The 26,951-nt window shown below is 41.3% G+C and overlaps 1 protein-coding gene across 1 annotated transcript in view; it reads left to right on the top strand.

The window, feature by feature from the left end:
* Window positions 1-26,951, top strand: part of LOC133966661 (adhesion G protein-coupled receptor A3) — a 172,248-nt gene that overhangs the window by 5,853 nt on the left and 139,444 nt on the right. The window contains exons 2-6 of the mRNA XM_062401671.1: window positions 7,756-7,827; window positions 20,482-20,553; window positions 22,917-22,988; window positions 23,324-23,395; window positions 23,818-23,981. Of these exons, the coding sequence (XP_062257655.1) occupies window positions 7,756-7,827; window positions 20,482-20,553; window positions 22,917-22,988; window positions 23,324-23,395; window positions 23,818-23,981 (452 nt within the window). The remainder of the gene's footprint in view (window positions 1-7,755; window positions 7,828-20,481; window positions 20,554-22,916; window positions 22,989-23,323; window positions 23,396-23,817; window positions 23,982-26,951) is intronic.

Genomic DNA, 26,951 nt, shown 5'->3' with positions numbered 1-26,951 from the left:
ACATCCCTCTTTCACGTCTATCAGCTTAATATTCTATTACCATTCCATTAACCATTTAGGCTAATGGATTTCTGAGAACTTTGGCAAAATAGGCTTCCTACAACATGCTAGATGTCTACTGTCCACATCTTTGACAAATCAGTGATTACACTTAAAGAGTAATTATTAAAGAAATTCAGGAAAAGGGATGTGGTTTGAAAGCATTTTATAGAAATGGAATTCATGAGAATTACACTGCTTGCTTGCATGTGTATTCATGTGCAAAATGGAACTCAGTAGAGCGCATACCTCCACCAAGGCCCAACAGTCCTCTAAAATTCAATCAAGCAATAATTGCACATGCTCATACATATCAGTTCCCTACACATGCTGGAGCTGTTTATCGAGATCCATGAATCATTACCGCGGAAATCAGTAAAAATCTTTAAAGATACCTCTCGCAATGTTTAAGAAAGTGAGAAAAAAAAATCTATGTTGCCCCCTAATCGGCCCCCCAGTAGTTTTTGCGTAATCCTGCTAACTATCAAACAAACATACACAAATGGAAACATAACCTTATCGGAAGTAATAAAGACCTGAAAACCATTCTACTGGTGTATGAAACACCCACAGGTACCTTTAACTGATCTAGGGCATTTTGACAACTGACTCAAAGAACTAATGTTCATTAGCTGCAGCTGATATGATCTCTTGCCAGACATAGTATAGGATTATGAAAAAATCTGCACTGACTAAACAAAAGAAGCCTGATACAATGTGAATGGTGTCTCTGATTCTTTTTGTTAATATAGAAGAGAAAAAAGTGTTTGATTAGAGACTCGTCAGTGTTGGACCTTTGGAAATCTGGGTATTTAGCCGACAAGAGAAACTTATAGCAGACTTAATTTTCAATCTGCCCTGTTGCTGCCTGTCAGTGGCACAAAATGTAGAATGCAGTGTGTGTCAGAAGAGACACCAATTCTCAGTCATAATCTCAAGATATTTTATCACTAAATACTTTAATTTACCACAGATAAACCAAAATATATCATCTGCAATGCCAAAAGTTCTATAAATTTGAAGTGTCCCATGTTTTGAAATCACAGGTTATTGCACGCTATGGCTAATTTGTATTTAGGGGGGAAAAACGAGATTTCCATAATAGTCGTACAAGTCGTACAAAAAGTCAATATATTTTGAGAATAATTTTTAGAAAATAAGCAGCAAGTAGAACTCTGCTCTCTAGAGCTCCACTCTTATTGGATCCAAAATCCTGCTCCTGACAAATCTAATTGTTTCTTGAGAAAATACCAAAACCCTTTGGAGTACCGCACAGCTGTAACCAACGATAATTATGCAGTTGACCATTAACAAACATTTTCTTCTCCAAAAAAGAAGCAAGTTCCTTTAAATCTTTGTGGTTCTTTCTTCAGATTGGATACAGTTTGTTGCACAATCAAAGTGATTTTATTCTCATTATCTCAAACTTTTGGTCCTTTTTACCTGACCATAAAAGTCCATTATAAATGTATTCTACGAGATCAAATAACTTTTTCTTTACACTCGTCTCTGCGATGGTGTCACAGGTGTTCTCATCTCAAGACCATGTGAAACCTCTTCATACTGTACATCTGTAGACAAACCCCCGAAACACCGTCTGTTTCCCGTCCAAGATAAATGTTAGTCGATATGAAATATGTTATTTCGGTTAGCCGTGTCTAGTAACTCGATCTTCTAAAATAACAGAGGACTGCCCGTGTGAAGAGGCGGTGTGGATCCACATGTTTGTAATAGTTCACATTGTGATCTTCCCTCCACTTGGTCGTCATGACTGGTGCCTCGGATGGCATCTGCTGGATCTATTTCTGCTTCTGTCCTCCGATAATAACACTGTTGGATATCCCTGGTCCGTGGCGTCCCGGCTGCTTTCTTGAGCGTTGACGTTTTCGCTGGAAATATCCCCTCTGTGACGTGGCGGGAGAACAAAGGCCAGAGCTGCTGTTTTTAGGGAAGAGTTGATATGAATCTCACTCACTATGTTTAATAAATCCGACTGTAGGCTCGAAGCTCAAGGTCTTAATTCAAATGTGACTTTGGAATGATTAGATTCAGGCCTGTAACCATGAATTATTGATTACTGCGTCTCTTAAATGTCAAAAATAACCCATGAAAAATCACATGAGACTAAGGTAAACGTTTCATGGTATCCAGCCAACAGGCCAGATTGAGCCAAGGAATGCACTTATAATTTCACTCTTATGCTAACTAGCTGAGAACTGAATGTGGTGACAACAGGGGAGATATTGGGCTGATCTGCCCGATGTAATTTTATCTTATTTGATACATGAACATACTATATAATGTGTCAGAAGTGCAGAGACCTAACAGTATGTAAGGAGCCAAAAACATAGGCTCAACAGAATGGAAGTATTTCCCAGATGCTACACCAACAAGCTTGGCGGCTAGTTGCTGTTTGTGCAAAGCCAAAGTGTCAAGACGTGGCTGTAGCTAATAAAACACCAGAATCTTTTTAAAACTCATAAAACAGACACATTTTAGGCACATTTTTAATCAGGATCAATAGTGTCCATTGCCCCATGGGTCTGAGTTCATATGAGAATGGCATTATTTAACATTACCAATTGATTGACTATTGATTTCAGCTTTAATAAGTTTGTGAAGATTCACAGTTATGCAGATCATGGTTACCTAAGAAGAATCGAGGGCAAGTGGACTTGGTTGTAGATACTTGGAGAATGTTCACCTCTTAGGCTTCTTCAGTCATGTAGTACTTAGATTTTAAAATGATGAGTTATCACATGGTTCAATGGTGGAGATTGTAGGATTTAGGGGATCTGTTTGTGCAAACTGAAATATCATATTCATAATTGTGTTTTCATTTGATTATTATCACCCAAAAGTAGACATTTGCTTTTGTTTCTTGGTTTTATCTATATGAATGAATCAAATCTACATAGGTAGCAGTTCCACTTGCTGCCATCTTTCTTTAAAAGCCCTTTAAGAACAGACCCAACACCGGCTTTAGAGAGAAACTTTTCTTCACCAGCCAACCCACCCCCTACCTGCAAACAACAGCTGTTTCAATGCAAACATGCATCTGTCACTTTTTGTTGTAATTTCATCTTTTTTACTTTAAATGCTTATATCACACAACAACTGCTCTTACTGCTATTCACTACATCCTGTTGATGTACTGTATATTACATGATCATTTTTGCACTATTCTGGTCTGCACTACTTTCATCCTATCCACCTCGTTCCATCCCAATTGCATACTATGTGTATACTATGTCGTACTGTATGATTTGAGTTCTTATTATGCATACGGTACTTATATGTTCTGTCTACTTATATGTTTACATCGGGGATGAGAGAGAAACGGCATTTCATTACCGTCTATGTCTTGTACATATGGCAGACTTGAATATAAAGTTGACTTTGAGTTGACTTTGACTTCTCCTGAACAAATGGAAAGGGAAGGGGAAGGGAAAGTGTATGATTCGGTTTCAATCGTCATACTCACCAGTAGCTGCCACGAAAACCTACATGCAGGTCCTTTATTAAAAAGTTATTATTAAGGCTTCACTACCAACTTTTTTCAACCTTTGCTATTTTGAGCTCAAAAAGCACAAAATGCTCTTTATTATTTATTTGGCAGAGTTGTGGAAATTCACCATTTGCCAGGTCTACTGCATGTTTGGCTGTGACTCATGTAGGCACACCGTAAGCAATTACAAAGAGCATTTGCTGTAGCCAACAGAGACAATGCTGAGTCCATGCTCTCCTCCCTCATTGAAAGCAGCTTATCCGCAGAGAACATAATTGATAATGTAAATACAGAGTTGGACGGTTGCTCCAGAAGTTTGTCATGGGTTGTTTACGTAATGTTCAATTCTGTTTTTCCTGTTATTTCCTGGATGTTACGCAGAGGCCTGAGACAGGCATGCAGGGGTCAGCAAGCAGACACGTGCACGCACACACACACACACACACACACACACACACACACACACACACACACACACACACACTCGGGACACGCTTGAGTTTGCACAAACAGAGGCTGCCTGTCCCTGAGTGGAGTTTCTGTCCGCAGAGGGAGGTGTAGCGGTCTGGGGAACAGAGGAGACGTGGGACAAAACACAGTGACAGCATTTGGTATCCCATGATCTCAGTGTTGACTACCATCACCTCATCACTCCATCTGTACGTGGCTTTAAATGGTGCTGCTGCTGTGTTTCAGAACTTGGAAGTGTTAGTATAGATGGATGCTTGAAATAAAAGAATGAACTCCACTTGGCCTCTGAAGCTGACACTGTTTCCGATAAATCCACATGTGAAATATTGTGAAATGGACCCATTCACTCTTCCAAGCAGTTTCTCACCTTGTCCAGTTGACTCCATGCTGGTTTTTATCTGCTGCAGTTTTCAGTTGTTAGGGAGCTTTGTGTCAATATGAATCTGATCTGACAGAACCCCAGCAGAATATTGATGTCTGGATCAACAACCATAAAAATCCATATGAATAATTGCTTATTCCCTTTTGCCTGCCTAAATGGCTACTGGTAAATAATATAGTCCCTTCCCACACATTATTACCCAGTTAGTTATACAAGCTCCCACCTGTTCGCTTCAAAGTTCACTGTAGACTACAAGAGGGGTCTTGATAGTCCCCTGGTGATTGGCCGTAGTGAACTTGATAGGCCCCGCCTCTTCTATATTCGTAGACAGGACATGAACCAAACTAAGCTGTTTTCAAACAAGCCCTGCAGGTAAAGTCCAGAGAATTCAACCTTTCACACATGCACAATGCAGTGGGAGAGTCTCTGCACAGATGCGTTCACAATAGGATATCCAGGATATTTTGGCTTGTTTTTTTTACATTGGAAGGAAGTGGTGACGGGTCGGCCGTTTCGTCTGTCCTCTGCTCAACCCATCCTCCAAGGAGTGAACTCCACGATTTACATTGGTCTCCATTTAATCTATGAGCAACAATAAGAGAGGAAACCTAAGAAAGCCATACGCAGCCTGTTTGTCTGGTCTGAGTATCAGCTTATCAGTTGATAAATTGTATTATCTGTCTCTTGTGTAGACTATTCAATCCTGACTATTTGTCCCATTCTGGGAGAGGCCCAAATGTAAATACAGATGTGAATGTTAAGATGAATTCACTGACACAAGTTTGTGTCCATCCTGGCCTTGAGAGGCAGCTTCCTGTCTTCACTGCCGCTTTTTCCTGCCAAGACAACTTTTATCACTCTGGGGAGAGATAGGTACTTTCCCATAAGAATATGCAAAAGCCAGGTTGTTATATGAAGTAACAAAAATGCACTTTATTCATAACTTTTGCATTTTTCTTACTAGTTTTGTCTAGACAAATACACGATTTGATACATTCTTGTGTCTAGATTGAGCAGAAGTTTAATTATTTTATGTGTCTGTCTGTACAGAGTGTGAGTCTCCACCGTGACATTTTCAGTGCGCACACTTCCGCTTGGCTCCCCAGCAGTCTGCCCTAGCAATTTGCCTGTTCAGCACAATGCATTGTGGGATCCCACTGCTTAATCCTAGGGTTAAAATTGAGTATACGTTCCCTGCAGCTATAACAAGCGCTCTGTCGTCACAGAGAAGACTGGTGACACATCCCAATTACCTCTCTCTCTCTCTCTCTATCTCTCTCTCTCTCTCTCTTGCTCTCTCTCTCGCTCTCTCTCTCTCTCTCTGAACCTGGCAAATCTCGTCCAGTGCCCACCTTTTCAGAAGAAGAGGGTAGGATGATGGAGGGGAGTGACCCTGTGCAACTATGTGTGTGCATATATGTGTGTGGTCATATGCTGACAGGAGATAAGCATAATCACACATGCAAAGATGGGTTTCAGCTGTCAAAGCACATATGGCCATACACATATCCACAGTGTCACAGACGCAGAGCAGCCCTGCAGAGGATGATTTAAGAGCTGGCGAGAGAAATCAATATTTTATCAGAGATGAAATCCAGAAACGCTGTCCAAGGTGTATTTAAAATGATGTGAATCTGGACTGTAGAATAAGCGCAATATAAATCATTAGCTGCTCGCCCTGTTGCACAGCCCCCAATAAATTGTGTATGGGGGGGTGGGGGGGGGGGGTAAAAAGCAATATAGCTGTATAAGATTTTTTGATACAAACTATGCCATATTTGTATATGTATATATATATATATATATATATATATATATATACAGTATATTTGTATGATGTAAACTTGGTGCCGTGCAACAACCTAGAGACACAACACATCTAAGCCTCCCAATCACCCCCGCTGGAGACGTCCAGCTCACTGACTCAGTTTCTGCAGAGTTGATTCCTCTAGTTCCTGTCACATGATAATTTTCTCTGACAGTTAACATTTTTCAGACTTCATTTTTTCTGAGCCCATCGTTTTTGACACATGTCAGATATTTGGGTGTTTGACAGATTTTTCACGCTGGTTCATTTTCCGCTGTTCAGTTGTCAGGAGACACTCGTAAATGCGCATTTATTCTGAATGACTTTTAGGATGAACCTGAAAACTAACCTTGAAACATAATAAGGCTTAAAATTACCCATAATGCAACACTCTGTAAAACACTGTAGTTCCCTCCCCACTCAAAATGAATATCTGTTGTAATACATAGATGCACAATTGTGCTTAAGGTAGTATGCTTAAGTTTTATAACTTGAGGCAAAACCCTGAGCGCTAATAACAGATTATCACCTAAAGCTAAAGATGCTTGAGCAGTGTGTGCCGAGTAACACATCCAGCAGATACAGAGCAACATTAGAGAAATATCTGACTGTTTACTTGCTAAAGTAAATATCCAGTACAACTGATCACTGACCACAGACATGACGCCCTTCCTCATTAGCCCATATATCACTCCACTAATCCTAACCATCACTAACATTGCAGGAAAGGTGCCATCCCTATTATTACAAAATTCATCTTTACAAAATTACCCAAAGCTCAGGTATTAGTACTTATATCAGGCCTGAAAAAGTCCAATCAGTGCATCTCTACTCACAGGTGTACTAAGATTGGTGTAGGTGTGTTCATGTGATTGTAATGATATGGTTTCACTCTGGTGTGTTTAGTTGAGGTAAAGATCAAACCCTAAGACCTGGTGGGTTTTTATCAATCAGTACCACACAAGTTGTGTTGTCACAGCAAAACCTTGAAAAGCATCACTTTAAGAACATATCGTTTTTCATTTCACCGCTCAGCATAGACAGCCTTCATCCAAAAAAAGAGAAAATAAAGAAAACATATAGTGACGACTGTCGCTGCAACAACAAAGATTGAGGCTCCGCTTCACCTTTGAATATTAATTCATCACTTAAAGATCCCTGTGGTGCGTTGCATTGATTTGTTTGCTGTTGCAATGTGAGCAATGGAATATTGAATTGTGCTGAAGCAGCATTTCTTCAATCTTTTCTATTAAGCTGTACTTTTGACATGGTGGAGCACTGGGGGTGCCTCCGATCGTTACCTGGCTTTTTCCACAAACAACCAGAAGCAAGACAGAAACATGTCCGGGATGAGTTATTTACAGCAGCAATCTCATCATACGTGAATCCTAATCTCTTGCCAACATATTGAAAGGCAAGACGATAAACTATTTATCAGCCGGTTGAATGATGAGTCTCCTGCAGCTTGTGATTTTTGTGATATTGACAGATGTGCCATGCCTCACTCACTCCATATGCTCACCTCATCTACTCTTTGCCTCTAAACAGAAACCTGGGCAACAACAAGATCTCCCTGCTGCGGAACGGCTCCTTCTACGGCTTGGCTGCGCTGGAAAAACTGTGAGTAAATCAAGCGCTCTTAAGTGTTTTGTCCTCCCCAGAGTTTTTAATAGCTGTCATCGCAGGAGTGCGCATGGTTCTCTCGCGGGGGGGGGCCACAGGCGGGGACTTGGCGGGAATGGAGTAGGAATCCTTGGCAAGGTTTACCCTGTGGGATTCTTGCCAGTGGTTTTCACCTTTCAGCCCTTGTGCTTAACCTTAATTGCCACAGTAAATGTCTTAAAAGGGATAATATATAGCGTCATATAAAAGGCCTAATGCAGAGCAAGTTCAGGAGCTTAGACAGTGTGACTGACTGAGCCCATATCGACAATTCTCACAATATATGCAGTGTCCCGGAGGGCGGTATGCGTGCAGCTTGATGATGATCTCTATGATGGCCGCCCTGGCTCTTCCAGCCTGCCCCCCTAAAGTCAACTATTGATTGCCTTCACCTCCGTCCAGCCCAGTGATCACTGCTTCTCTCCCTGATGGTGACACTGAACTTGGCTGATGATGAGGAAATCAGAGAGGGCCTGAAATGTCACGCAGAGAAAGGCTGGATAACTCCCCCCCCCCCCTTCAGTCAATCATCCTCAGATGTATGCATGCACACACACATATATTAAGCCCACACACACACCAAAGGTACATCAGTAGCTGCTTTGACTGTTTTGACAGTTCGTTTCCCCCCCAACCCGTCTCCCTGATGACTCGACAGTTACATTCAGATTGGAATAAGTCAGTGGTATAATTCTTCCCCCTCTTCCAGTCCTCTTTTGATGGTCGACTTACAGGATGATGTCCCCTGTCTCCCCGGGCCTTATTAGTGGCATTAAATCTTTTCAGCCTCATCCCTCCTGCCCCGCTGGAGCGATGGGGAGATGATTGCATCGCTTTTAAGGACACTCTGCCAAAGGTTTGTCATAGCTGACCTCTCGGAGCAGCCCTATCCTTTCTTTCACCTCACTCTCCGGGTCCAGCCCGTCCGTCCGTCCTGCCACATGCAGCAGATCTGCTTCTGTCGTGAGCAGTTGAAGCCAAGCCAGGTAGCCTAGCGAGTTGTAAGTGGCGGCCAGCTGTTCTCTCGTCTGGCCCTGGCCGACGGACAGGACGACGGCTGGCTGACCGTATCTGAGGGTTGCTGTGAATTGGCAGCTGATTGAGAAGCTTAATAATGCATGTGTGTGTGTTTGCACCACTCGTACTGCTGCTGTGGACTCACATGTACTTCGACAAACAGACCTTTCAGGGCATTATTGGAAACATGGTGATCCCAGAGCAAGCTCATTTTTGCATGAAATGGAATTTTCATTAAAGAGATGGTTTATCCAAATTACACCATAATTGTCTTAGTTTCCCGCTGCTGGGAAACAGCCATGCGGTAAATGTTGGTCTAAATGTTTCAAATTACTCTTTTTACTTGAAAATGTTCTACCTCCACCCCCAAGGCAGTAGAGGTGAAAGGCATTTCATTGCTCACAGCATTCAAAAGTCTCTGCGGCCAAACCAGCGGCTCTAAAAGGCTGCATTCAAGCACAGACCAATGATGATGGCAGTAAATGAAAACTTAAAAGATCACCACAGTTATTCCAATCTATCATGAGGCAAAAATGAATGTCTGTACCAAGTGTCTTGGCAATCCACTCAGTAGTTGTTAAATCTCAAAGTGACTGACTGACAAACTCACGCTGACATTCCCAAAGGATCTCTGCTGGTGTGAATAAAAATTCACGAGCAATGTGTTTTTCCACTTACTCTGGAGAAGCCGCAGTACATAGGTTGTGTGTATTTATTGTACAAGGACGCATCTGCCTTGACTGGTTGGGCAGCGAGAAGAGAGAAGCGGAGTTAAATTTCTTATCTTAAGATGAGTCATTTTCTGCAGACGTTCTTTTGGAGTTTCTCCTGCCTATGTCCATGTCTATCAGATAATACAGCAGGAGATTATCCAGAGGATAATGATGACATTTCTAACATGTGACAGCTGTAAAACTGAATAGACCCCAAAAGAAGACAAACATCTCAGCATTAAAGCGAAGAGCCACAAAAAAGACCAAGACGTAATCTTGGAAAGAATTAGACCTGAAACTTTAATGTAGTTAATTTGAGCCAATGTCAGTGTTAATGTGCTGGAATTAATGTCATGTCCTGCATTTTGCTGTTGTGAACGTATCGACCAGAGAATCTCTTGCTGCGTTGTTCATATGTGAAAGAGAAACTCCGGACAAAGTCCAGCCTCAGAATGGGGACATTATGTGCTTCATACTCCATCTATTTACCTTTTAATGTTCCTAAAGTTGTGGCTATTTGTGCAGCAGAGGTTAAGATACTGTGTCCAACTCCCGACAATCCGAATGCTCCATATAGCTTATTTCGCTTTGACCCATCCCTCCAGTTAATTGCCCATAATTATGATTTAATCATATATTTTTAAAAGCTCATCCAAAGGCACAAAATACATCCCATTGGTTCACAGACTAAGCAACACTCCTTTTGAGAAGTAAACTGACCATATGTCAGTGCCCCTTTAGCTGTAATTTTTTCTCTGAGTAACCCAAATGCAGTTCTATTCACCCGGTTGCAGTGAGGATGTGAAGCAGGAAGCTCTCTGTAATCTGAGATCCAGGGGATTTTTTTAGGGCCTCAGTAGTTGCTACATCCTAATACTAAATAATCAGCTGTTAATTCCCCAAGGAAAACGCTTTTAGTGTAATTTGCCTGGACAGTGTTCTATTAATGGAGGCTCGGATGATGGCCTGAATCACCCCATATGGACACAAGCCCATTAACCATCAGCCAAACTGGGTCCCACGGGAGCGTCGCCGGAACAAAGCCCGTCACTGTTCTCTGGTCGGGACACTGAATGCAGCTTCTGCCACTTCATCATGGGTTCCCACCACAGAAGCTCCCAGTGTGTGAAGAATCTGTGTGAATGAGATGAGAGCAGCATATTTGTTCTGTTCTCATGCTTATTATTACACTGTGGTGTGATCAAGTTTTTATAGATATACTGGCTTTGAATTACATTTAATTTGGCCAAATGAGATGATTCTTACTAGAACTACATAGAATATTTGCATGACTTACATCATGCGGAGTGCTGCTCTCTGCCTACACACATTTTTGAACCCAAGAATATTTGTAATCAAACAGAATATTGATTTTAGTGTTAAACAATCCAACAGTCACTTCAAACTACGAAATAAATACCTAAGCTCAAACATATGTATTGATGCATACATAAAGTTTAAGCATTTTAGGATTGTAAAATGTGAAATGGCTGCTCTTAAAATAAGTGTACTCCTACTTGCCACAGGCTTTTTGTGGACCATAACTTTGCAGATAAAGTATCTCTACTTATATAGTCCCAATGGTGGATGTGACAGTGAAATTTTATTCTCAGCACACTGTCTAAATGTTTTTATTGAGCAGCAGTAGTTTAACCAAACGCTATTTGTCTACCCTGAGGAGTTTGACGGCGGGCTGAATAGATAGATAGAGTGGACGTGGGCTCAGCGCGGAGACACAATCAGAATTCAAAATGGCATCTTCAATCACTCATTTTGAAAAGTTGTGTTGTGGGAGGTGTGAGGAGGCGTCCGTTTGAAGTTTTGCAAGCGTCACAGCTCCCACCGGCGAGGTGACGTTTATTCTTCCTTGTGTCTCCTCGCGAGGTGATTGATGGGGGCGGGGCACACCATTGAAGGACATCCTGTGACGGCTTGTGCATAGGAATGGACATAAGGTGAGGTCCATCCTAGCGAGAGAGCAAAGTGCAGGTGGGACAACCCCAATGAGCACATGATCATAAACCTGAATGACCCCGGACTTTTCCTCAGTGGCCTAAAGGTCAAAGGTTAGTGGTGGCGAGAGCAGAGAAAAATCTCAGTATTATTGACCCATTGGAGTCAATAACACTTGATTATAGCAGAGGATCACTCAGTCAAAGATTTAAATATCACTGTGTCACTTTTGTAGATATTCTTATACAAAGATCTGGTCATGTGTAGAAATGAATGTGTTCCCAATTGACAGACCTGATTATAAAGAAAATAAATTAAATATAAAAAGCAGAAGGGCTTATTGTATTTTGGTACTATGGTGGCAGTGGGGATGAGATAGCACACATTTCCACATCATTTTGGACCATTTAAAAAAACATATTAATTTATCTTATATTATATTTACAAAAGAAACATAAAACAGGTTGCTATTTTTGTACTGTGCACTCCAAACAGGTCAATCTGAGGAGGACTGTTTTAGGCAGGGTAAAAAGGGTGCTGTTTTAAATGATCCTTGTGGTATTTTGACAAAAGTATGTTACAGACAATTTATTAAGACTCCAAGGAACAATATCAACTGTGGTAAAATGGGCATAATATGTCCCCTTTAAGGCATATAAGTGGATTTGATGGTTCATAGTTACCGGATCGATCAAATTCATATATGGAACAATAAGGAAATGGCATATTAAATATAATGTTTTCTGATTCAGGATGTGCTTACTTTTATGTCACATGGCAATGCTTTAGAAAGTTATGTTTTGAGATTATTGTTTAAATGTAGCCCTAATATTCAAGATACGAAAGATGCCATTTTGCAAATTTGGAGCAAAGAGTCTGCGAAGCAGTGATCAGGGGATGAAGCCATGGGAGTGAGTACCACGGATAAATGCGCTTGACCAATCGTGAGTCAGTCTTTGCTGTCAATCATGACGTTTCACCCCGTTTTTATATCATCAAATTAGTAATTAAATCCAAACTTTCTGGGAAAAATGATAAATACAGAGTGATATGAACTACCTTTCAGAACATTTTATTTGACATGTACTTGTTTTGCACCATGTCCCATCTGCTAACATGGAAGAGGCCTCTACTGTAGTCAGCCACCAGATGGCAATCAAGATGCTTTGGCTGTTGGGGGCTGTCATGTCGTCGCTCTCTGGATCATTAGTTTTATGGTGGTAGAAAAAAACCTGAACTATTTCATCTGATAAAACCCCCAGTGCATGTTTCTGGATTTAGTCTTACATTAGTCTCTTTAAATTTGTTCACTATAAATATATAATTACAGTATAATTAACTCATATTTGTACTTTAATTTATATTCTGCTTCAGCTCGTGCTTGCAACATTTGGCTATTGCAGTGATAATCTGTATTATCCAGGTTTTCCTTTCTTACCTAAAAGCATGTGTCTTTTTTTGTCTGTTTACCTTAGAGAGGACAAGGAATTAAATGGAAACCGAAATGAATCAAAGCGATGCCTTGAGATATGAATGGTTTTATTGTTGTTTTGCAGGAGACCCTGGCTGGGTCACATCTGAGATCAAACTTGTGAGAGCCATGATGTCTGGATGGATGCATGCAGAATACGTCATAATTTCATAGAAACATCATATTTATTTACAGTGTGGGGGTATTGGGAGTTGTTCCTATTTTTTGTTGTGTTATGCTGTTTTAAAAAATTGCAAGAGATCAAGAGGGCTCCGATCAAAAGCAGCTCTCAGATGAAACCGCTTCACACTCTCCTTAACCTTTTGCTTTGTTCTGATAGAAATATCTAACGCTGATGAGAACACTGGTTCCAAAATAGGAAGCAGTTGTGGAGCTGTTGACAAAGAAAATCTTTTTCTACACTTCAGGGTTTCTTTTTCCTCCGTCTGCAGCTTTGGAAATTGCTTCAGTTTTAATTTGGAGTGTAGGCTGGAATGAAGGTGTCTTAACATAAGTGACAGAAGTGAAAAACACAGCAAATATCCTATAAGCACTGCTCATCCACCCACCAGGAAATGTGTAATCATCATCGCCTCATCTCCGCTCAGAGACGTTTAAGTGGCAAAGACTTGCATCGCTCCGCTTTGAAAACCTGTCAGATATGAAATATATTGTCAAAATAAAACATAAAAATAACTTCACCCTTTATGCAAAATGATACCAGCTTTACAGTGATGAGTGTTGACGGTTTAAAATAGGCTATTTGATAGTGCGCCGTGCCATTCTGCCAAGAAGGCTGAATAATTAATTTATGCCCACAGGTCCTGTATATAATGCAAACACACATAGAGGAAAAAGTGCATAGCTGTTTGATTCTCTGGCAGTGGTAGCTACAAGGCTGTCACAATGGCTGTCAACACGTATTTAGTTGCATTCCAGTAGGTGGTTATCAGTCCGGGTGAGTGTTTGGTGTTATTCAGAGCGTGTGGCCCAGCCTTCCCTCAAAGCATTTGCAAACTAACCCATGAATATTTAACAAGTGAATAAATGGTTTCAATGAACACATTCCATATTAGAATCAGTGTCGGTGCCAATGTACGCTACACTTAGTCAAGCTGATGACACCAGCAGTGAGAGTTTTAACAGGAGGAACGAGAAAGGGACTTGCAGCCTGCTCTTCAGCTGAAGTGCTGTCAAAAAACAAAGTAGGCTGTTGTACTGTACAGTGCAGTATCAACCTCTGTCATGATATCCTGACTGTCCTTTCATAAACGACCCCATATTTCGTCTGTGCAAGAAGCTTAATACGACACGTAGCTGTGTGTTATTGATATCCAACCTCTACTGGCCGCAGTAATCATGGCGTGAAAGTCAGGTGACATAAAGAAGGACTTAATGGGGTAAGCAGACAAAACGGGAGTTTCAGTCAATAGACAACAGTTTGTTCCCTGTGTGAGATCGGTGTGAAACCAGTGTTGTGTCTATTATCTGCGACCGTGTCACAACCTTCTCTGTGTGATTGTTGTAACCATGATGAGGAAAGTCCTCTAACCTTTTTATTCTATCCTAAACCACAACCATTCAATAAATCAGCAATTCTCAAACTTGGGGTGTAGCACCCCTGGGGGCCAATAGAGCTACTGCAGTGTCGTGGGTGTGAATGACTTTCGCGAAAAATTTAGGCTTGAGACGTATAAAGTTAAGTAATCTAATTTAAGAAGGGACAATAAACAAACAATACTTTGCTGATACTCTTATGCTGACATTTATGTTACAACATCATTTGCTTCTATTATAATGTTTGATAACACATTCAAGATTATCTTTTTTCATCTTCTGAAGCGAGGACAGTCAGGAAAAGATTGTGATCCACATACCTACGCTTTAACAAGTAGTTTATGTGCTTATACCTATAGCCAAGCTCTCTAACAATGTTACCCTGACACCAAGGGGTCTGTTGTTGGTTTGTATTGGTAAGTTTTTAGGGTAGGGAAAAGAAACATGGCTGTTTTGGTTTGATGACTTGATATAGTCTGACTGCTCAGGCTTCAACTACACAGATTTTTGGGACATTTTTCTTAAAACCGGAAATGTGAACCACAGACATTTAAGTCAGTAGATTTATTCTCTGTACATCCTGAACCTTTGTACCAAGTTTCATGGTAATTCATTCAAGAAATGTTGAGATATTTCACCAAAATAAATAAAATATCATCAATGCTACTATATTATCAGTTAACTAAAAATGTTTGTGTAGTTCATTTTTTCTGGTGACCATGACTGACCATGACCACTGACAGTGGTGTTAACCCATCAAATAATTGACTTTTTATTCCACTTCATACATATGTATGGGTGACACAGGTGGGACTGGTCTTGTTGAGTTGTAGCAAGGTGCCTTTGTGTACCAACATGCCACTAAGAAATATGATACAAGTTGTACTAATGATTGTATGCCATCGTCTCATTTCATTAAGTGCGCATACGATGGAATCCATCATGCTGCCTCCCTTTCCACTTGGACGAGTGCCCAAGAGGCCACAGCGAGCTTTGCTTTTATTTGCTTATGTTCTTCATGTTGAATTTGACCTTTTTGGTATTTTACTAATTACATCAGGGCCGAGATCCATTTAATGAGACTCTGCTTGATTAAATATTGTTTGTTTTAAACATAAAAACAGTGCTTTGCTCCTCTGTGTGAAGGCCGTGCCTGGAGCACGTGTGTGGTCCAGTCGGTGTGTGTGTCCGTGCCTGTGAGCATATGTGTGTGTGTGTGCGCACACACCTCGGTGTCAGTGTGGCTGTGTGATGTGGTTAATTGTCTAGATTTGGGGAAGGATCTGCCCATTAGTGTCACACAGTGAGCAGGCTGATATCCTCGGGGTCACATGGCTCGAGAGAAATTGGGCAGGATAAGATATACAGTGCAGTTTAAATTAATTGGGAAGCACTTCAGTAGCTTTTCAAACATTAACCACAAATGGTGGAGTTTATACTGAGGGCTGCTGCTGCTCTTCAAACACACAGGGCTGGGGGAGTAGAAAATGGTTATTGTTTAAACATCCATCTCATTTGAGCTGCTCCAGCTGTATCTACAGTGGATATATGGGGCATGTCTCAACAAAGGTATCATGTGTGTTTGTGTGTGTGTGTGTGTGTGTGTGTGTGCGTGCACGTGTGTGTGTACTGTAACTTCTCAAGCAGTACTCAGGTCCTTTCGTTTACCTTAACTGAGCAGAGAACCATATCTTTATTTTATACTGGCTATTATCAGGTTCAGAACTTGGATTTTATTTCCCCTGTTTTCAGATTTTCTCCACCTCTCAGGTAGTAATGTGGTTGCTTTATGGTGCTACTGTGCATCCAGTGCTGTTACATGAAAGGCCTCACGATTGGCTCCAGCTCCCCCTTGACCTTCAAAAGGATAAAAGATGTAGATTATGGATGGAAGGCTTTTAATTATTATATCTATTTTTTGAAGACATCTTGGCTTTTGACTGTGAGCTTGTGTTCATCCTTATAGGGTGATTTACATGAGGCTTTACCGTGAAATATTTTGTGTCCTGTGAGCCAGGATAGGTTAAACAGGATGTTACTGCAAGTCATTGTTTCCTCTGCGTGCATTGACAAGTGATGGTGGTGGAGTTAAATTCAATTAAATGCTTTTATTGCTATTGCACTATGGAGTGTCCCAGTGTTACAATAGTAACATAACTCCCAGACAAGAAGATACATTCATGTATATAAATATATGTAAAAACTAACAAATTGTGTAAAATGTGGGGTATAAAAGCACATACTCAGTTATATTGCTAATGATAACATTGCACAGTTAGGATATTATTACACTTGGTTAAGCTCCCTAATGGCACTTGGATAAAATCTTGTTAAGAGTCTGGGGGTGCGTCTGTGCATGCTTCAAAGACAATTAAGAACAGTTTCCTGCTGCCCACCACCACTTAACTACATATGACATTGGATATTTACCTCCGCCGAGTAGGTTATGTTCTCACTGCCATTTTTATTTTGTTTGTTTGTCTGTCAGGGGCACGACCCCAGGAAGGACCCATATAAATTTGGAGCAGATCTGATTAAACGGTCAGATCAAGGAATTGTTTTTCACTTTCTCCAACATGGTGAGATAGGACGTCAGCCTTGGCGGAGGTTTGCACACTCAACGCTCCACCTCTAAATTAAAATAGTTATTTCTTACACACACACAAACTTTGACCCTCTTACCAGACCTTATTTTCTGTGAAAACAGTTTTATCTTTGTCTAAGTGTGTTGACTGGTGATTTGTGTAGAGGAACCATCTTGAACAGGACGAGCAGTAAAGAGAAGGGTTGCAATAAACCTCAATGAGTGTCATGTGTACTGCTGTGTGGCTTTTGACTGTAACGACTGAGAAGAAATTGGATTCCCAAGGACAGACCAGTGGGGAACCATTGGAAGTTACAGTAACCACAGCAAAGGCCTTACAACCAGTAGCAGCCCCCTTGTTTGGACGTGTGCACACAGGAGGTTAAAGAAGGAGATTTCTTCATGTCATGACCCTCTGTGCTTCTTCATCCTCAAATCGGACCCTGATGCACTTCAGAGCCGGATTCCAACACAAACCTCACAATGTGATATTTGCTCTGTAAATATTTCTTGGAGTTTGGTTTATCCTGTTTAGACGACCAGATGTGTGGAGCTTACTCACAGAAGACGCTTTGGGACGTGGCAGACAGTTATTCATAGAAAAGGATGCAGAAAACACTTTCAAATAGTTTCCTTCGATTGTTGGAACTTTCTGGCACTTATTCTGGTGCATTATGTCGCAGACCCTGCCCGTCTGGACGCTCTGCAGTTGATAACACACAATCATTATTTATATTATTAATTTGGCAATGCGGGTCTGACAAAAGGTTGTTGTGTTGCCCATTATGCCATTGTTTGTTTTATATGTCTTTAAAAATGACCTCATACAGGAAGCTAGTAAAACAAACGTGGATACAGTTTAAACTCAAACTATTCATTCATTGACAAAACTGATTGTTCTATCAGTTATAATTTTAATTTTATATAATAATAATAATAATAATAATAATAATAATAATAATAATAACACTTTCAGGCTAAATTAAATAATCTTCAGAAGTTCAAAATTTGAAAACAAATACTGTTAATAATCCGTTTTTTTATTCCAATTTCTCAGTTTATGTTGAGTGTTATGTTTCCTGTTAGGCCACTTGGCTTCTTATGAAAGTGTCTCATATGGCGTCTCTCTGCTGCTTGTGTTCTTACATTGTGGAGAACTGGGTTCAGCATTTCTTGATCCTTGTACAGTAGCACATATTCCTGCATGTTGACTCCCTGAGCAGTGGCCTCTGACCCTTTGGTACAACGGCGAGTCAACGAGCTGGAAAAATGTCCAACGTTCAGCAAATTCAAACACTGCAGAGCAGCGAGCAGCAAGACGGTCTCAGGATAAAAGGAGGTGCTGCAGGCACGGCGGTTGACCTCTTGACCTCCACCCTCCATCCGCTCTTTTGTAGCAGTTTGTACATGATCAAAGACGACAGCAGAGATGATAGCTAGCCGCCAGCTGACCTGACTGGACCTGGGCAGGAAAGGCTAACCCGGTGCTCCTCCTACGGTGTGCAACGCTTTGCTTCGTGGTTGACAGATCGCTAATGATGACCACAGAAGGCCTCATTAGGAAATCTGATTGTGAAAAGTCAGCATAAATACACTTTTGGAGTTTAAGGGGTAAACAGGTAGCAGCCGAATCCAATACAATTGAAGTAATGAATCGACTGAAAAAACATAAGATGCCTCCATACTGCTTGTGTGGTGTCATCCAAGTGTCTACATGCCGTGAAATTCATATTAGACTAGAAACAAGGTCATTTCTATTGTGTTATATGCCTAAAAGTCCACCAGAAGTGGCTAAGCTAGTGGACGTTAGCATTTCCAACGGACAATTATAGGCTTAAGACTTGATCCAGACCAGACCACAGTTTGTCAATCTGATAATGAACCTGCCCACATTTAATTCAATTTTGAGATAATTTTTTATAAATTTTGTAACAATTTGTAAATTAAAAGCACCATCAATATGTCCCATTACAGTAGAGTCACATTATTTAGTTTACAAGTCAAAAACACATATAAATATTATCTGAAAAACAAAAAAGAGAAAAAGAAATGCAGGAGGTGCACGTCAGCCTGGTGGTCATGCGTTGCGGAGCACTAATGATGCAGACAAAGTGTGTTTTAACCATGTAGCAAACAATTAAATACAAGACACAGATCGTTAACCCTGGACGGGAGTCATTTCTCTGCTGCTAATGATGGCTCGTCATCTATACGTTTAACTAACGCTGTACGCTGAGCAAATTAACATCAGTTACTGCTGCAAAGCAACCTTTCATACGTGCACTCTGGTGGTAGTGATGCAGACGTCTCAAGATGAGAAATGTATTACTGTCAGGCTCCTGTACTTTAAATCTTTCATTCTCTACTGAATTTAGTACTGTGAGTTATTTATCTTCTGCTGTGATTAAGTAAAATAGGACATCTTAGTGCCAAACGGTCCCACATGTCAAATAAAAGGAGTTTGAGCATTACTTTTATTTTCACTTTGGGACAATGGCTGAGGCTCTGATAGTTATTATGGGTCTGGTTCTGTTTTTCTTGGCTGGCCCTGATTTGGCCTGTGTGTCTGTTCATTTAAAAAGAAAAAAAAGTTTTGGGCTGAGCTGAGCTACATTGTTGCTCACATTTTTGGGGAAAAGGCACTACCTTCTTATGCTCATCACACTGACTGGACACACAGTACAGAGTCAGAGGAAACCAGGGACACAATTTCAGGAAGTTTTCTTTGGCCTGCGGAGAAAATCCAGAGAGGAGATTTCTCTGAGATCCATTTTTAGTAGCGTCAGAGGTTTTGGGGTCGGCGGTGGGGGCGGACAAGGCGTGCTTGGCTGGAAACCGCAACATGTGTGTGTGCGTGTCTGAGTGTTTGCCTCTTGACTGGATGTGGCCCTGGTCTCAAGCATGCAGGAAATAGTTTGTGCTGTCCAGCCAACAGGTGCACGCGCACTCAATAAAAAAACAGCCCCAGCTTTTACCTCTACTATAACATTGAATTCAACATTTTATTTAGGCTTAGTTTAAGTTCTCTTGTTTCACATACTTTGCTATCCTTAAGTTGTCCTCATTTCTGTAGCTTGAAACCCTGAGTCCTTCCCTTGATTCCAAGTAGATGACAAATCCTTAGTCTGAGGACTGCACTCTTCTTTGTGAGCAATATAAACATGCTCATGCATTATTCCAATGACTCATGTTTCCTTGGAAAGCGTGGGAGTGTATCGTGAGCGATAGAAAGATAGATAGATGGATAGATAGATAGAGACGACTGACATAACTTTTGTAACTCTTTCTCTTTCTCTCTGCCTGTCTCTCTTCTCCAGGGACCTGAAGAATAATTTGATTAGCACACTGGAGCCCGGGGCCTTCCGTGGTCTGTTGGCTCTGAGGAGACTGTAAGTATGATGGAGCTTTCTAATAGCCTTCTCCAGGGGACAAGTTCTCTGGCTTTCGAGGCAACGAGAAAGCAGAGTGTCTGAACTGCAGAGCAAAAGGGAGAACTGAAATATTTAAGTGAAGCAAATATGCTGAAACTACTATTTCAGGCTTCTCTGAACTTTTCGGCTCCAGACAAAGCCAACCGAGGGCCGATCTTAAGTAGCGCCGTCACGCTAATACAGCTGGACACATTCACAAGTGGGAGCTGCCTGCTGTGATTAGGGAGGATGTCATGTTTTGGCTGACGGGACATCGACTGTAGGGGTTAAAGAGAGGGGAATCATTTGTCATTCACTTTATCCGCAAAGTATTTGGGGATCAGAACCACCAACCTTCTGCTGAGGATGTAGCTCCATCCTTTTGTCTCTAAAGACATTTTCAGCAGAGGAAATGCTGGAGATTTGCAAAAAACCTTGCAATAACACAGGGTTTAAACGGATGACAAATAAGGGGGAAGTTATAGCCTCGCTAAAAGTAAAACGGGGCAAAATGCAATGGCAACAGAGTTAGCAGATAAATTATAAAGTAGGCTAATGAGCCATGTGACATAAAGGTCCACCGTGGCTCCCACTCCACTGAGGAGGAGGAAAATCCAGGACCACTGAAGACACTATTAGGGTGCTCATTTTGATGAGTTTGAATTTTCACTGCTGCTCCACACGTCATCTCTTAGCACTAATTTATTGGTCTCCTGCTGCTGCAAAAATAGTGGCATCAGCTGTCTAACGCACACAACTTCTAATATTCACACAAAGGTATTGGTTCATCATTCTGAAGCCAGGTCTTTAAATGCTGCCTTTGCAAAGGAAAAGAGATGCATCCATTTCAAGTGATGTAACTGTCACTCCGTCGCATTTCTCCGTGTCCTTAACGTTGGCGCGGTTGTTAAGCAATACATCCATTAGAGGGCAGCAAAGCCTTCAGGTTCCTAGCAACAACAAACAATGACGTCAGAGGAGGAGTTTGTGATTATGTATGTCTCTAGAACAAGGCAAAAGCTGCCACGCTGTACACGGTGGAGGTTTGTGAGTCCAATAAATACATTGTGACATATGGATGTCTGTAGTTTCTTGCGGACAAAATGAAGTACGGACCCAGGGCTCCGTCCATCTACGAATCTAATTCCTAGCATAAATTAGTTGTTAAAGGTAATGATGAATCTACCTTCAGTTTGCTTCTGTTAACCACCACAGGGAGAAACTTGATGGACCGTTACAAGCTGAAGTATCAAGGGTACAAGGGAGTTAAACAAGCTAGCCACGACGAGCGTCTAAATCTGCTAACATGCTAACTGATCACTTTTGGCTTTCTGTGGCTTTCTGTGATTTATATATATATATAGTTTTTAAACTGAAACGTATTAGTAGTTATAATAGAAAAGGATACTTATTGTCTGTTTATTGTTGATTGTTTTTATGTTAATTGTACTGCAATGGCCACAGACACCGGCAGACAGGGTGCCTCTCCATAAGGTTTTCATTTCATAAAAGGAAGAAAGTATTTTTTTCTTCCAAAAGTTAAATATATATCATTATATAATATTGTTAATTGACATCATGCAAACTTGGTTTTTAGAAGTTACAAAAGACCTTGAGTCTCCTTTGCGACGGAAACATGCACAAAGCTATGGAAAGAGTTTAGTATTAGGGGTTATGTTTCCCGTTATTTTTGGTGAACTTCTACCTCAGTATTATTCTCATTGGATTCTCTCATCCTGGCTTTCCTGCATATAGGCATCAGAGTGAGTGACATGATTTCAGCCTGATAGTTAGTGGGATCTGAGCTGGCGGGCACACATGCAGCGAGTTAGCCAGGCTGATTCGGGGCGCGTGTGCACCGAGCTCGGGGAGCAGCAGAGTGCTAATTTAAGTGCTCCCCAACTGGTGATTACTCGAGTGCTCTGCTTATTTTCCCACAGCTGCTCCGGCAAAGCAGCTCTTTAATTACAGAGTGCGAGGGCACGGAGCCACGGACGTGACAGCGCTCAGCCACTCTTTTGCGTGCATGTGTGTGTTTGTGCGGTTGTGCGACTGCGGCGCTTATGTGAGGAGTAAAAGGTTACAAAAGGTCAGGAGACATATTGGAGGATGTTGAATGGATGAATGAACATGGCGCTGGTTTACTAACACAGCTTTCACAGCTGTTTAAGTCCCCTTTGTTTTAAAAAGGCAAGCAAGCATGAAACAGACACATAAACAGACTCATATTTTTGCAGATGATTCCCTTTGTGCTCTGTCTCTTGTTTGTCCACGATATTGAGAATTTCTGATTTCTACCTGAACCACTGGATGTTCTCTCTCTATCTTTTTTGTCCTCGCAGGGACCTATCCAACAACAGGATTGGCTGTCTTTCCCCCGAAATGTTTCTCAATCTGGGCAACCTCTCAAAATTGTGAGTAATCCCTACATTGAGAATATGAATTGCATTATGCATAATTTACGTTGTATAGAGACTGTCGAGTTTTTAAATGGCCTTAGCAATGCATAACATAATACAGTAATTTGGATTTAGTGGGTGTGTGTGTTATTTAGTTTGTAAGGCCCCCGTTCATCGTCGTCATATAATATTACCACACGTGCACAGTTCTGCGTATGTCACATCTGGCATTAGCATTCACCTCCATATCTGGAGTGACCACAGTGATCAGATCTGACTTGTGTGTGTGTGTGTGTGTATGTCTGTGTGTGTCTGTGTGTGTGTTTGTCTGTTCTTTTTTCCACAAACAGGAATTTATCTGGCAACATCTTCTCCACCCTCACTGTGGGACTCTTCACACACCTCGTGGCTCTCAGAGTGCTGTAAGGCAAACACATGCATGAACACAAAATAAAAGATTGAACCTGAGCGGTTATTGTTTAATGTACAACAGGGTGATAGGGAAAAAGTCACTGTCACTTCGGATATTTGCTCTTTGTTACAGCAGAAAAAACACTGGTGTAACTAATGACATTACCAATGACTGTTCTGTGTAGGTGGGCCAGTAAACCTTGCCAGTGAGTCAACGTGCACAGTGCTTCCACCCGCGAACTGGCACACTCCAATGGAATGAAACCATCATTAATTTCATCATTTACATCGGTGTTTTTGTAACGTGTCAAAATGTGACAAAGCACTCGATTAGTTAAACTGCTGAATTAATTAAATCAATGGACGCTCGCTCAAATGCAGTGACACAAACTCAGGCACACAGTATGTAACTGTATGCTTGGATTCCCACCAGGCACTTCCACACTGAGACCTTGTTCTGTGACTGTCAGCTGAAGTGGCTGCTCCTCTGGGCCCGAAGCAACTCGGTGAGGATTGGGAACGACACGGTGTGTGTGTTCCCCACCCGGCTCGACGGCCTGGAGTTTCGCAACCTACGTGAACAGCAACTCAGATGCGGTAAGAACCTCTGATAACGGTGTGAGGTTAACATCGACAGCCGTGTTTTTACGGTTAAGGTTCAAGTCAGTGTTATGTCAGCGAAGAAGTTAAAGGTCCCATAATCTACATGTTTCCAGTGTTTAAATGATGTGTGTTAAATATCCAAAAACATCTCAGTATAGTTTTGCATCTCCCATCTCATGCCTCTCTCTGGAGCTTGACAGCAGCAGCGTATTTTGTGTCTCTGAGCCTCCTTCCTGACTCCCTGACTATTTTACAAGTGACACATGGCCAGGCCAAACACAGGTAGCAGATTGCTGCCTACTACTGAAGCTTGGCAAAACTGGCGATGGCCAGTCAGGGCTGAAATGAACATTTTCCTTTGTTGTAGCTGAGAGCCTGAGACCGAATTACTTGTTCGGCGTTTCTAGTTTCCGGGTGGTGATGGTATAGTTTTGCAGAAGTCCTGACAGTTTCTGAATCCGGGCTGTCCCTTTCTCTATGGATCGAACATTGTGATACTTTCACTGTATTTACATACTCACTCATAAATAACAACAATGAATTGTTTGGATTGAGATAATTTCACACAATATTTAGTAACATTCCTCCTTGCACACTTTACTCCCTGCATCTAAATTTGTAGCATCAAGTGCGATGTCCCAGCGTCAGTCCCCGGATAATGCTCGACATAATTAGCACTTCTGTTCACGAGTTAATGAATGGATCCCACCTGGCATCCCAGGTGTAAATTAGTCCTTGAGTATGAGACCAGAATAAAAGCCATTGTCTCCCTGAGTTCTGACACTTAAAGTCTTACAGACTTTCCCACGATAAATAAAGTTTCTTCTTTCTTCTGACAGGATTGGGAGACAAGCAGGTTGTCAGATTTGGATGACAAATAAAAAACCTTTATAAAATGCAAATATTAGATGTAGTTCTCCTGGATGTCTATTGAGTTATTAAGACAAATATCTAAACGAAACTAAACAATGTGACTTTGTACTCCATTAAATTGCACGGTGTTCCTCCAACAATAGAAAGTCTCCATAGAGTTCCTTTTTGTCACAAGATAAGCCAAATACAATCTCCACCCAATGAATCCTGGATCATTTACACCAAATCTGGTATTCTTAGGACATTTTAAATGGAGGAAGCACCTGTTTCAGACCTTGAGGCTGGATTAAATGGTTTCTTTAGATGGACTTTTTGCTCAGCTCTGACGAGGAGGAATCTATAAGATAAGGGGCATCGTTACACTTTAAGAATGGCCCCTGAGACTTCTCATCGGCAAGAAACAGTTTAATTTCACTAACATCACATTTTCAAGTGGTTGGCACAATGAGAACATGATTAAGTAGATCCAAGCTGATAATAGGCTTCATTCTCCTCTGTTATCTCTACACATGCTGTGACCTGTTTCACAAGACTAATATAAGGCATATAATATAAGACTTAGTGCTAAATTGCCAGCTTCCAACCCACAGGCAGAAACAGTCTGTTAATTTAGTCTTTGTCTGACCTTTGCCCTATTATGCACCACCTGTGTTATAGGCTGCAAGTGCCTTAAAAGCCAGAGGAAGGAAGTTATGTGACCACGGTTTCTGGTTCAAACCCGTAGATAAGAAGTGGAAATATGGGAAATATAATAGCTGTGCTCTCCCCTGCCCTTCAACCACTGTTAAAGTGCTTTGAGCAAAGTATATGACACTTCAGCTGGTAGTCGTTCTTTTTGGGTCAGTCACTGGTCGTTGGGTGAAGGCGTTAGCTCTGAAGTTTAACTGTCAGTGTCAAAATGTCTAAATATACTGCAAGTGGTTTGCGGAAAATATCGGGTGTGCTACACACAGATAAATATATGTATAGAATATACAGTTTATGCTTTAGGAAGGTAGAGAGGGGGTCCTTCTTATGAAATGTCATATTGGCTGAACCTACATCAAAGTCAGAAAAGGAAAAAATGCACTATAAAAATAAAACCTTTGCATCCTAATTCAAGGAACCAGTCCTCCTGAAATAGTTCTTCAATATGCTGTCACTTTCTGTTGTTTGTGTGCTGGACACTGTGTGCAGAGCTTTTTATAAACACTCAATGGTGCAGAGTGAAGTTAGAAACCTTTGTCATCTTCCTAACCGGTTAATTTTTTAGGAAATGAAACAGAATATTCATCATTACTTTTCTTATGTGTGGCTTGTATTCCTTTGAATTATTCACGGAAATGGTCTTTTTCAGAGTTCTGTAAAGTTGTATATTAACATTATCTGCAAAACTAAGACTTAATATGAGTCTATAGACTAAAATATTAAGACACATGTGTAGTATCTGCCTACGCAGGTTTTAACCAGAGCAAAATGGCCTCTTAACTGTTGACAGCCAGTTAGCTAATGCAAAGACAAATCCAAAAGTCTTTCTGAACGACTGGTTACAAACAGGCAATCTCCGACTGCCTCCTCCCCCGTCTCCCCTCCACTGCTCTATCTCCATGCTCTCTGCTGCCGTCCACAGGGGAATTGTGTCTCATATGTGATAGAATCATTCTCCTCTTCTTCTTACATCTGGCTCATGCAGGGGATATTGCTCCAGAATGAGACAATCCTTGGTTAGTGGTGGACTATGTCGGTTGCAATTGTGCACGAGTGTGTGTGTGTGTGAGTGAAGCGAAGAGACATGACATGAATATTCACTGCATGCACGCCGTCTGCAGACATATTATGAGGGGAAGTGTTTCCCAGTCTGCAGCGTGTACATTGCCGCCTTCACCTGCAGGTTGTGTGTTTGAGTACACAACCGGCGTCACTCAGAGAAGTCTGCACCACACACACTCTGGGGTTATTCTGTGTAATCCCTATTATGCCTGTTTTCTCATTTACGCAGAACAAACCAAAGCAATTACAGGGTAATTCTGCGTAGTCCAGCAAACAAACAGCCCTGAGTGGAATCCAGTGGCAGGAAGAGGAGCATTCCTTTCAGGCCTTAAAGCATCCATT

Source organism: Platichthys flesus, chromosome 12, assembly GCF_949316205.1.
Source record: "Platichthys flesus chromosome 12, fPlaFle2.1, whole genome shotgun sequence".
NCBI lineage: Eukaryota > Metazoa > Chordata > Actinopteri > Pleuronectiformes > Pleuronectidae > Platichthys > Platichthys flesus.
This window is presented reverse-complemented; position numbering and strand designations above follow the sequence as displayed.